The sequence below is a fragment of the Lampris incognitus genome, chromosome 16 (assembly GCF_029633865.1).
Source record: "Lampris incognitus isolate fLamInc1 chromosome 16, fLamInc1.hap2, whole genome shotgun sequence".
NCBI classification, from domain to species: domain Eukaryota; kingdom Metazoa; phylum Chordata; class Actinopteri; order Lampriformes; family Lampridae; genus Lampris; species Lampris incognitus.
The window spans coordinates 42,178,141-42,189,950 of record NC_079226.1 but is presented as its reverse complement, the minus strand read 5'-3'; the positions used below and the strand labels follow the sequence as shown (position 1 = coordinate 42,189,950).

General features: G+C 45.2%; 1 protein-coding gene across 1 annotated transcript in view; it reads left to right on the top strand.

The window, feature by feature from the left end:
• Nucleotides 1–1,232: 1,232 nt before the first annotated feature.
• Nucleotides 1,233–11,810, top strand: part of rin3 (Ras and Rab interactor 3) — a 46,158-nt gene continuing 35,580 nt past the window's right edge. The window contains exons 1-4 of the mRNA XM_056295742.1: nucleotides 1,233–2,028; nucleotides 5,217–5,328; nucleotides 5,567–5,639; nucleotides 8,349–8,440. Coding sequence (XP_056151717.1) covers nucleotides 1,783–2,028; nucleotides 5,217–5,328; nucleotides 5,567–5,639; nucleotides 8,349–8,440 — 523 coding nt within the window. The 5' untranslated portion in view covers nucleotides 1,233–1,782. The remainder of the gene's footprint in view (nucleotides 2,029–5,216; nucleotides 5,329–5,566; nucleotides 5,640–8,348; nucleotides 8,441–11,810) is intronic.

The following is an 11,810-nucleotide window of genomic DNA, read 5'->3' as shown; positions in this document are numbered from 1 at the left end:
TTGAACCAGGAAGTAGCTTAGCATTGTAATTAACCATTGATAACATTAGCCATTTCAGGTAAAACCTTTTAATTTACATTTTTATTTACACTACCAAATACATGGTTTAGATAATTGGGTTGAATCAGACTTGTTAAAACATGTCTGGAGCCTGTATTCAATGGCCCTGTAAGACGCTGCCGTGAGGCTGTGTCCAGCGATGGTTCCGTGTCCTGGATCTCCCCTATGAACCTGCAGCCAGTTGGACCACTTATGTGTAAGTCCTTACAGCCTGTTCTCGTGCAAGTATGTACTAAATTGGAACTGACACCACAGTAGATAAAAACGGATTGAACCACCCCTTCTAGCCATTGCTAAGAGCTTAGGTGTTTCTAGAGTCTTACACATAGCTACTAGGAAGTGTAGTCATTGGAGTTAGCGACTGTAATGCTTTATCAGAACAACAGCAATACCGCCAACAGAACAAACTTAATCTACAACATCAGAATGGCCAGCGTAGACCACTGAAAATGGGGAAATGTTTGTTGTCAGCCTATTTTGCACAGTAGGCCATGTCCCCTTACTCGCTGATGTGGAAACATCTGCATGTGAGGCAGTTGTGCAGTTCCACATTTACATGTATGAATGGTTTTGGACTGGCTGGCTGCTGTGATGCGCACACAGACTTACACATTGTAAAGGTCTAAGGTTTTACTTGCTACGATATTCCTTACATTTGAATGGAACAGCCGAAGTTAGTAAATTGCTCGTTTACAACTCGCTAGTTTATACTAAGACTTTGTGTGTAAAGTCCTTAGTATAAGGACTACTTTGTGCGTAAAGTCCTTAGTATAAGGACTACTTTGTGCGTAAAGTCCTTAGTATAAGGACTACTTTGTGCGTAAAGTCCTTAGTATAAGGACTACTTTGTGTGTAAAGTCCTTAGTATAAGGACTACTTTGTGCGTAAAGTCCTTAGTATAAGGACTACTTTGTGCGTAAAGTCCTTAGTATAAGGACTACTTTGTGCGTAAAGTCCTTAGTATAAGGACTACTTTGTGCGTAAAGTCCTTAGTATAAGGACTACTTAGTGGCTACTTTAGTAGCGACTGGTGACACCATGTCCTGCAGAGTAAAGTGCTATCATGAAAAAGTACACAAAAGCATTGAAAGTAAGACCCAGGTTATCAAACCATGTAAATACCTTTTAACCCAAAGTAACGTTTCTCTTTGCAGCCAAGCTGGCCCTTTGGCAGGACCACACAGCGCCTCGTCCACCTCCTCTCCATCGCCCGTCGCTCCATCATCCCCTCTCCCTCTCGCTCTCTCCTTCTCTGCCACTCAGAGTGCTGCCTCTGACCCGGAATCGCCTTCCTTGCTGTCTGTGGCCTCCTCCCCCACTCCCCCAGCTTCGCCCCTCGCTTCACCCCCCCTGCCCTCCCTCCCGCCTCCCCACAGGCCGTCTCGACCAAAACCTCCCCTTCCGCTTCCCCCTTCCCCTCTATTGAAGCCCTCTCCGCTCCCGTCTCGTCCTCCCGTCCCTCCGTCCAACCCTCCCTCTTCACTTCCGCCACCCCTCAAGCCCCAAGCTGTCCCCAAACCCTGCCCTCCTCATGGTGGCGGTGGCAGTGGTGGTGAAAAAGTCTCCTCTCCTCTCTCCTCTTCTCCACCCAGCCCCCTCCCTCCCCCTCCCCTCCTCCCTTCCACACCTCCTCCTTCTCTCCCCCCCTCTCTCACTGCCACCCCAGCCCTCGTACCACTCTCCCCGCCGCTTTCTCCCCGCCCAACCACCTCTGCCTCTTCTATGGCCTCCTTGAACCTCGCTCCCTCCCTTCCTCCTCCGGTGTCCCCTACTCTCTCTTCTTCTCCTCCTCCTCTGCCTCCCCTCTTGCCTGCTGTGCCTCAAACCCTGACCCCTGCAAAGGCCTCGGTTGGGACTCCTCCCACACTGGGTCTGGAAGACAAGCTGGTGGGAAGCACTTCAGTTTGGTGGCTTAAGGGAGTCGGCCCCGACCACATTGCCAGCATTATGGAGAGGGAGACGGCTGGGGTGAGACAGACACACACATGCAAAAGCACATGTTCACACACATGCAGAAACAGTAGACCTAATGCATTGTTGTCTATCGACAACAATGCATTAGGTGTTGTGGGCCTCCGGGTAGCGTGGCGGTCTATGCCGTTGCCTACCAACACGAGGATCCTGGTTCGAATCCCCGCGTTACCTCCGGCTTGGTCGGGCATCCCTACAGACACAATTGGCCGTGTCTGCTGGTGGGAAGCCAGATGTGGGCATGTGTCCTGGTCACTGCACTAGCGCCTCCTCTGGTCGGTCGGAGTGCCTGTTCAGGGGGGAGGGGGAATAGCATGATCCTCCCACATGTACGGGAGGGGACATGTGATAGTCTGCAGCCCTCCCCGGATCGGCAGAGGGGGTGGAGAAGCGACTAGGACGGCTCGGAAGAGTGGGGTGATCGGCCAAGTACAATTGGGGATCTGTTGTTTTGATTTAATATTGTTTAATTCAGGGATTTACAATGTTTTTCATGCCATGACCCCCCCCCCATGGAGATCATTTTTGGCATGAGCCACATAGTATCCAATGTTTTGTGCAATTAAATTAGCAATAAATTCTCTTTACCTGTCCAAAAACGAGATAACAATCCTGTCTGTGTTCGTTCATCGGTGCACTAATCCCCTTTCAGTCTTCAGTTATGGCCAGCTGATGATCACATGACACAGATTTTCACATCAACGTTAAATATTGTTCTAATGATATTTTGGACTACAATCAGATTATTTAATGACTCAAATAGTATGTATTTATATCCAATCGTATTTTTTATCTGAATAAACAGACAATTGATCACGAAAAAGACAATAAATGTGTATTTTGACTTCAAACAAAATGTGATTATTATGAACCTCCTTGCCCCTTACAGCCACCCTCTTGTGGGTCACGAGCCATAGTTTCAAAACCGCTGGTTTAATCGTCTCCATGCATACTCAATAATCCAGGTGTCGAAATAACAGAAAACTGTCCAGATGAACTGATCCAACTTTTCTGGCACTGGTTTCATCCACAGTAGGTGAAGTTTAATCCACAATAGGTGAAGTTTAAACTACAGTCGGTGAAGTTTAATCCGCAGTTGGTGAAGTTTAAACTACAGTCGGTGAAGTTTAATACGCAGTAGGTGAAGTTTAAACTACAGTCGGTGAAGTTTAATACGCAGTAGGTGAAGTTTAAACTACAGTCGGTGAAGTTTAATACGCAGTAGGTGAAGTTTAATCCTCAGTAGGTGAAATTTAATCCACAGTAGGTGAAGTTTAATCCTCAGTAGGTGAAGTTTAATTTGCAGTCGGTGAAGTTTAATCTGCAGTAAATGAAGTTTAATCCACAATAGGTGAAGTTTAATCCACAATAGGTGAAGTTTAATCTGCAGTTGGTGAAGTTTAATCCACAATAGGTGAAGTTTAATCTGCAGTTGGTGAAGTTTAATCCACAATAGGTGAAGTTTAATCTGCAGTTGGTGAGGTTTAATCCACAATAGGTGAAGTTTAATCTGCAGTTGGTGAAGTTTAATCCACAATAGGTGAAGTTTAATCTGCAGTTGGTGAAGTTTAATCCACAATAGGTGAAGTTTAATCTGCAGTTGGTGAAGTTTAATCCACAATAGGCGAAGTTTAATCTGCAGTTGGTGAGGTTTAATCCACAATAGGTGAAGTTTAATCTGCAGTTGGTGAAGTTTAATCCACAATAGGTGAAGTTTAATCTGCAGTAGGTGAAGTTTAATCCACAATAGGTGAAGTTTAATCTGCAGTTGGTGAAGTTTAATCCACAATAGGTGAAGTTTAATCTGCAGTTGGGGAAGTTTAATCCACAATAGGTGAAGTTTAATCTGCAGTTGGTGAAGTTTAATCCACAATAGGTGAAGTTTAATCTGCAGTTGGGGAAGTTTAATCCACAATAGGTGAAGTTTAATCTGCAGTAGGTGAAGTTTAATCTGCAGTAGGTGAAGTTTAATCCACAATAGGTGAAGTTTAATCTGCAGTTGGTGAAGTTTAATCCACAGTAGGTGAAGTTTAATCTGCAGTAGGTGAAGTTTAATCCACAGTAGGTGACGTTTAATCTGCAGTAGATGAAGTTTAATCCGCAGTAGCTGAAGTTTAATCCACAGTAGGTGAAGTTTAATCCGCAGTAGGTGAAGTTTAATCCGCAGTCGGTGAAGTTTAATCCGCAGTAGGTGAAGTTTAATCCGCAGTAGGTGAAGTTTAATCCGCAGTAGGTGAAGTTTAATCCGCAGTAGCTGAAGTTTAATCCGCAGTAGCTGAAGTTTAATCCGCAGTAGGTGAAGTTTAATCCGCAGTAGATGATGTTTAATCCACAATAGGTGAAGTTTAATCCGCAGTCGGTGAAGTTTAATCCGCAGTAGGTGAAGTTTAATCCGCAGTAGATGATGTTTAATCAGCAGTAGATGATGTTTAATCCACAGTAGATGATGTTTAATCTGCAGTAGGTGAAGTTTAAACTACAGTAGGTGAAGTGTAATCCACAATAGATTTAAATTTAATCCACAGTAGGTGAAGTTTAAACTACAGTAGGTGAAGTTTAATCTGCAGTAGGTGACGTTTAATCCGCAGTAGGTGAAGTTTAATCCGCAGTAGATGAAGTTTAATCCGCAGTAGATGAAGTTTAATCTGCAGTAGATGAAGTTTAATCCGCAGTAGATGAAGTTTAATCCGCAGTAGGTGAAGTTTAATCCGCAGTAGGTGAAGTTTAATCTGCAGTCGGTGAAGTTTAAACTACAGTCGGTGAAGTTTAATCTGCAGTAGGTGAAGTTTAATCCGCAGTAGGTGAAGTTTAATCTGCAGTAGGTGAAGTTTAATCTGCAGTTGGTGAAGTTTAAACTACAGTCGGTGAAGTTTAATCTGCAGTAGGTGAAGTATAATCCACAGTAGATTTAAATTTAATCCACAGTAGGTGAAGTTTAATCCACAGTCAGATGAAGTTTAATCTGCAGTAGGTGAAATTTAATCCACAGTAGGTCAATTGGCCATGGTACAAACCAGCTAGTGTTAAACCTGCTGTGCAGGGGCCTGAAAAGTCCATGTGAACAGCGAAAAGCCCTTAATTGGATGTGTAGAGTGAATTGTGATGTGCAGTACGTTTCATACTGGACACTGAACATGTTTTCATTACGACCCAAATGTTCTTACCACAGACCTTGAATTTTCCAGGCGTTCCTGGTTCACAGCCTGGAGGAGCAGGCCATGACTCTGTCAGTATGTGTGTCTGACCGAGCAGCGGATCCATCCATCCACCATGTGATGATCAACCAGCACAAGACATGTAAGCGTTGTCGTCTCCACCAGCTGGTCAGGTTACATAGTATAGTGGGTAAAATATTACACCTGCTGCTACCGCTGCAATGACCACGACACTTTAATCTAGAAGAAAAAGGGTTTAAACTTGGCTATGTCCAGTAAATGTAACTTTAATCTGGCTTTTTAATAACGTGTTACTACAAATGGCAGAGTTGCAAAAAGCCTCCAGAAGCAATATGTTCTCCCCTCTCTCATCTCGTCAGTTCTGCACTTGGAAGGCTCGTCCCTGATTTTTGATGACATCTTCAAACTAGTTTCCTTTTACTGTGTCAGCAGGTAATAGTCCACACACACACACACACTTGTTTCTCTATACTAGTGAGGACCATTATTGCCGACATTCTTGGCTTAGTCTCTAATCCAAATCTTAACCATCATCACTGTATGTCTATCTGTAACCTTTACCTTAACCTTAATCTAACCTCAACTCTTATCCCTAAGTCCTAACCCAAAAGCAGCCCCCGAAGAAGTGAGGACTGGCCAAAAAGTCCTCACGCTGCAAAAGTGTCTTCAAACTTATTCGTGAAAATTCAAATGATTCCTCACAAATATTGTTGATCAAGAACACATACGCGTACATATGCACGGTACACCAACCAGCCGAAACATTAAAACCACCTGCCCGATATTGTGTAGCTCCCCCTCGTGCTGCCGAAACAGCTCTGACCCATCGAGGCGTGGACTCCACGAGACCTCTGAAGGTGTCCTCTGGCATCTGGCACCAAGATGTTAGCAGCGGATCCTTTAAATCCATTTAGTTGAGAGGTGGGGCCTCCATGGATCTGACTTGTTTTTCCAGAACATCCCACAGATGCTTGATCAGATTGAGATCTGGGGAATTTGGAGGCCAGGCTACACCTTCTTTTTTATTTTGATATTGTAGCGAATTCGGGAGGGGGGGGGGCAGCCACGGGAACCGCCACAGCCGGGACGTGAACCCGGATCTCCTGCTCCACAGGCGACAAGGTTAACCGGTCGACTAAAGGGTCCGACCCATTAGCCAAGGGCTAGAGAGTCTACTTACCCGTGGTCGTTACACTACCCCCCTTTTTTGGGAAGCACGTCCCTGCGCTTAAGCATATCAGCTCCCTCATGCCTCTGGGTGCATGCACTTCCGGTGGCCTCGTGGTCTCACCATCCCACTTCTGACACCAGTGTAGCGAATTCGGAGGGCAGCCCGGAAACCGCCACAGACAGGACGCGAACCCGGGTCTCCCGCACCACAGGCGACTACGTTAACCAGTCAACTAAAGGGTCCGACCCGTTAGCCAAGGGCTAGCGAGTCTATTATCCGTGGTCATTACACTATATTATAATAATCCCCATGGGGAAGCCACCAGTGGGCAGCCACCATGCAGTGCCCAGGGACCAACTCCAGTTCGTCTTGCCAGGCCTCGGTCAGGGGCACAGACAGGAGTATTAACCCCAACATGCATGGGGAGAACATGCAAACTCCACACAGAGGACGACCTGGGATGACCCTCCAAGGTTGGACAACCCCGGGGTTTGAACCCAGGACCTTCTCGCTGTGAGGCGACAGTGCTAACCACTGGGCCGCTGTGCCGCCCAACTCTTTGTCATGTTCCTCAAACCATTCCTGAGCACTTTCTTGCATTGTGGAAGGGCGCATTATCCTGCTGAAAGAGGCCACTGCCATCAGGGAATAGCGTTTGCATGAAGGGGTGTGCCCGGTCTTCAACGATGTTTAGGTAGGATGGTAGGTGTCAAAGTAACATCCACATGAATGCCAGGACCCAAGGTTTCTCAGCAGAACATTGGCTAGACCAGTGTTTCTCAACCCAGTCCTCAAGGACCCCCTATCCTGCAGATTTTCATTATAACCCTGCATAGGTAGCCCTGCTTGTACTTACTCGACCAATCATCTCACAGCACTTAATTATGCAAGGTGTGCAACGTCTGACAAAATTCATTGCTGATTGGTTGAATAACTACAAACAGGTACCTATTCAGGGTTGCAAAGAAAATATGCAGGATAGGGGGTCGTTAGGACTGGGTTGAGAAACACTGGGCTAGAGCATCACATGCTCATCCACATGATGTAAAAGAAAATGTGATTCATCAGACCAGGCAACCTTCTGCAATTGCTCCATGGTCCAGTTCTGATGCTCACATGCCCATTGTAGGCACTTTCCACATTGGACAGGGGTCATCATGGACACTCTGACCAGTCTGCGGCTATGCAGCCCCATAGGCAACAAGCTGTGATGCCCTCTGTGTTCTGACGCCCGTCTATCATAGCCAGCATTCACTTTTTCAGCAATTTGAGCTAGAGTAGCTCTTCCGAGGGATCGGACCAGACGGGCTAGCCTTCACTCCCCACACACACCATTGAGCCTTGGGCGCCCATGACCCTGTTGGTTGTCCCTCGTTGGATCACTTTTGGTAGGTACTGACCACTGAATACCGGGAAACACCCCACAAGACCTGCCGTTTTGGAGATGTTCTTACCCAGTCGTCTAGCCATCACAATTTGGCCCTGGTCAAAGTTGCTCGGATCCTAACACTTGCCCGTTTTTTCTGCTTCCAACACTTCAACTTCAAGAACTGACTGTTCACTTGCTGCCTAATAGATCCCACCCCTTGACAGGCGTCGCTGTAACGACATAATCAATGTTATTGGCTTACCTGTCAGTGGTTTTAATGTTTTGGCTGATATACTATACAGTGTCTATATATATAGCATTTTTCCCGGAAACCATCAATGGTGTTGATAGACGTGCTCAACTAATGAGGGGCGGAATCTCAATACAGATGCAGGGAAAAAACCTTTTAATACATAGCAGTGGAAGCTTGTTACCTACGTCACACACACACACACACACACACACACACACACACACACACACACACACACACACACACACACACATATATAATATACATAAATAGGATATGATCTCTGTTTATATTTCATGTCAATAAACTAATAAGGCTCTATTGTGGCTATGTGTCTATTTGTCTTAGGGACATCCTGCCAGTCAAGCTAAGGTTACCCTGGGCCATCAGCAGGGCAACCAAGAGGGATGACCTAGACACCATCTCAACTATGGGAGCGGGTAAATAAATAGATCTACATATTTTGTAATCATGCCTAAAAAAAAATATTCTCCTTTTCTCAAATGCACTGTATTAAACCCCCTAATGGGAGATGTCTGATTTCTGCTCTGTCAGCTCATGTAGATCAATGAAAAGTTATGTATGCTGCTTAAGGATATTTATTAGATATGTTGGATTTGGATCTGATTTATTGCTTTTAACAGAGGAGGTATTCAACATGAAACACCAGGACTACAGCTAGCTTTCTTTGGTCAAATACACGCGGAGTCGTCTGCATCGTTATTGCTTTTCAAACCATCCGTTTGTGGTCAACAAGTATGTCACTGCTGGATATTACAGAATCCTGTGTTTGATGTTGGCAATTAAGTCATTTTTCTGCACCCAGAGTTGCAGGATTATGGGTTAGTCGCGTATTACGTCACGTATCACGTGACGGCAACACGTCCGCCATGTTGTAGGACAACGGCTCCAATCCGTGCGCTCATTTCACGCCGCGGCCATCTTGGATTTAAAAAAACCAAGTGGTGGGAACTTAGCCACGCCCCCTTCTTACTCAACCGGAAATCAATGCAGCCGGGGCCAGCAGCAGCAAACATGGTTTGGACTACCAACCCTGAGCACCTACCGTCATTTACCACAATATGAAAACTAAACTGGATCTTTTCTTTTTCCAGTACTTTCTGCCTCTCCTGTGCCAGTGAGGAGAGACACACACACAGGGCTGTATTCAAAGAAGCTGTTTAATCACAATAATACAGAAAATAAGATAGTGACTCTGCCTCTGATTAGCTAACCTTAAACCTAACTCCGCCCTAAGCCTGACCTTAACCAACCCGACCAACGGAGGCAACGAGTACTGGCCAATCAGAGGCAGAGTGCCCAGAAAGGCAGCGGGATCCATAAGTTTTATTTCCGTACGTTCGTCCGATTTTCGCGTAAAACGTATTCTTGTAAACGCAGATGGACGACAAGAACTCCAGCGTTAACAGGGGTTGCCAAGGTCCGGCTCTCCTCCAACATGGCGGAGCTGTTCGTTGTCAATGAAAAGGTCACGTGACTGAGAATAACCCATACCCTGCAGTACATACATTTAGAAAAAGATGTTCCTCCCTCTCTTCAGTGACAGAGCTCTCCGTCATCTGTTTCTGACCCGCCATCACTTTCTCCATAAGTGTTTATCTGGATCACTCTATGACGCTCTCGGCCTCGGTTTGTTCTGTCATTCCTCAAAATATGATCCAATTTTATATGCTCATCATATTGTAGCGAATTCGGGGGACGACGCAACCACAGGAACTGGCGCGACCGGGGCGCGAACCCGTGTCGCCCGCACCGCAGGAGGCATCGCTAACCGCTGGACTAAAGGGTCAGGCCCGCGAGCCAGCGGCCAGCGTGTCTTCTTATCCATGCATGTTACAATATATTAGCATTGTGTAGTGCAGTGTTTCTCAACCGGGGGTCCGCGGACCCCTAGTGGTCCGTGGTGTAATTGCAAGGGGTCCGTGAAAATAAAATATCTTTAAAAAAAAGATCCTATGACATTTATAGAAATAGGATTATTTTACTCAAATGTGACTGAGACCTTTATCCACCTAAACTATAGAGGGTAACAGGACTTGTTTCTCTAATTACATCTGTTTCACAAGTGTAATTTATTGTATTTTAATAAGAGACCTCGCTCCCGTTTGCATTGTTAAAAGTTACTGCATAAAAATTCTGTTTTGTTCCATATATCTGAAAGTTACTGAATACATATTCTGTTTTGTTACACATATCTGAAAGTTACTGAATACATATTCTGTGTTGTTACATATATCTGAAAGTTACTGAATACATATTCTGTTTTGTTACACATATCTGAAAGTTACTGAATACATATTCTGTGTTGTTACATATATCTGAAAGTTACTGAATACATATTCTGTTTTGTTACATATATTTGAAAGTTACTGAATACATATTCTGTTTTGCTACATATATCTGAAAGTTACTGAATACATATTCTGTGTTGTTACATATATCTGAAAGTTACTGAATACATATTCTGTTTTGTTACATATATCTGAAAGTTACTGAATACATATTCTGTTTTGTTACATATATCTGAAAGTTACTGCATAATAATTCTGTTTTGTTACATATATCTGAAAGTTACTGCATAAGAATTCTGTTTTGTTACATATATCTGAAAGTTACTGCATAAGAATTCTGTTTTGTTAACTATATCTAAGTTACAACTGAAAGCTCTTATTTTTGCCCCAAAGAGTGAATAAATGCTATAATGCAATTTAAAATGCAGTTTCTACTGTTTCTATCAAATTGCAACCCCCCTCCCCCAAGATCAGGTGGAGGGGTCCTCAGGGTAGATCAAAAATATGCAGGGGGTCCAGGACCCCAAAAAGGTTGAGAACCACTGGTGTAGTGTAACGTGCATGGATAAGAAGACACGTTGGCCGCTGGCTGGCGGGTCTGATCCTTTAGTCGAGCGGTTAGCGATGTCTCCTGCGGTGCGATCGGTACGGGTTCGCGTCCCGGCCGCGGCAGTTCTTGTGCTTCCCCCCCTAATTCGCTACAGTATCATGTAACCGCTTCCGGTGTGGGAAGGTGGCGGCGCGGACTCGCTGCCTCACCGAGTACCGACCGTGCCGTTCCTTTGTCCGCGTCTAAATGTGTGTCATCATGCGAAGTTTTTATTTTGATCGTCGATTTCGACTGGGAGAGCTGGCGCTGGATCGGCTGAGAGAGCGTGGTCTGCTGCGTCCTGTGGGCCCGAAGAGGGAACACCGAGGGCGGTCTGACAGGACGCGGAAGCGGGGCAGGCTAAGCTAACTGCTAACCTATGGCCTATGAGGGGGGTGTCGAAGGTGTCTGGCTGGATAGCTGGCATTAGATCGGCTGAGGGAGCCTGGTCTGCTACATCCGATGGGCCCAAGGACCACGGCCCTGCCTGGAGCTGCGCCTGAAGAGGAAACACCGGGGGCGGTCTGACAGGACGCGGAAGCGGGGCAGGCTAAGCTAACTGCTAGCCATGCAGACCGAGTCATCCTGGCCGGCGTTCATTGGAGTTTTTGGACTGGGTGGACTGTGTTGTTGGCTGTTTGTTTTTTGTTTTTGTTTTTTTGTTTTTTGTTGTTTTGGTTTTTTTTGGCTTTGTTCTCTCTGATTTTGTATGTTTTTGGTGGTGTTGTTTTTTGGATATGTGGTTTTGTCTTTTGTGCTGCACTGCTATGGGCTGGGTGGGATTCTTGAGTCCTGACATATAATGACATAATATATAACAATTTACTGTGTAATGTTAGATTAGATTATGTTAGATCAGATTAGACACGTTCCATAAATGTCATATATCTCAAAGAGATTGCAAAGTGT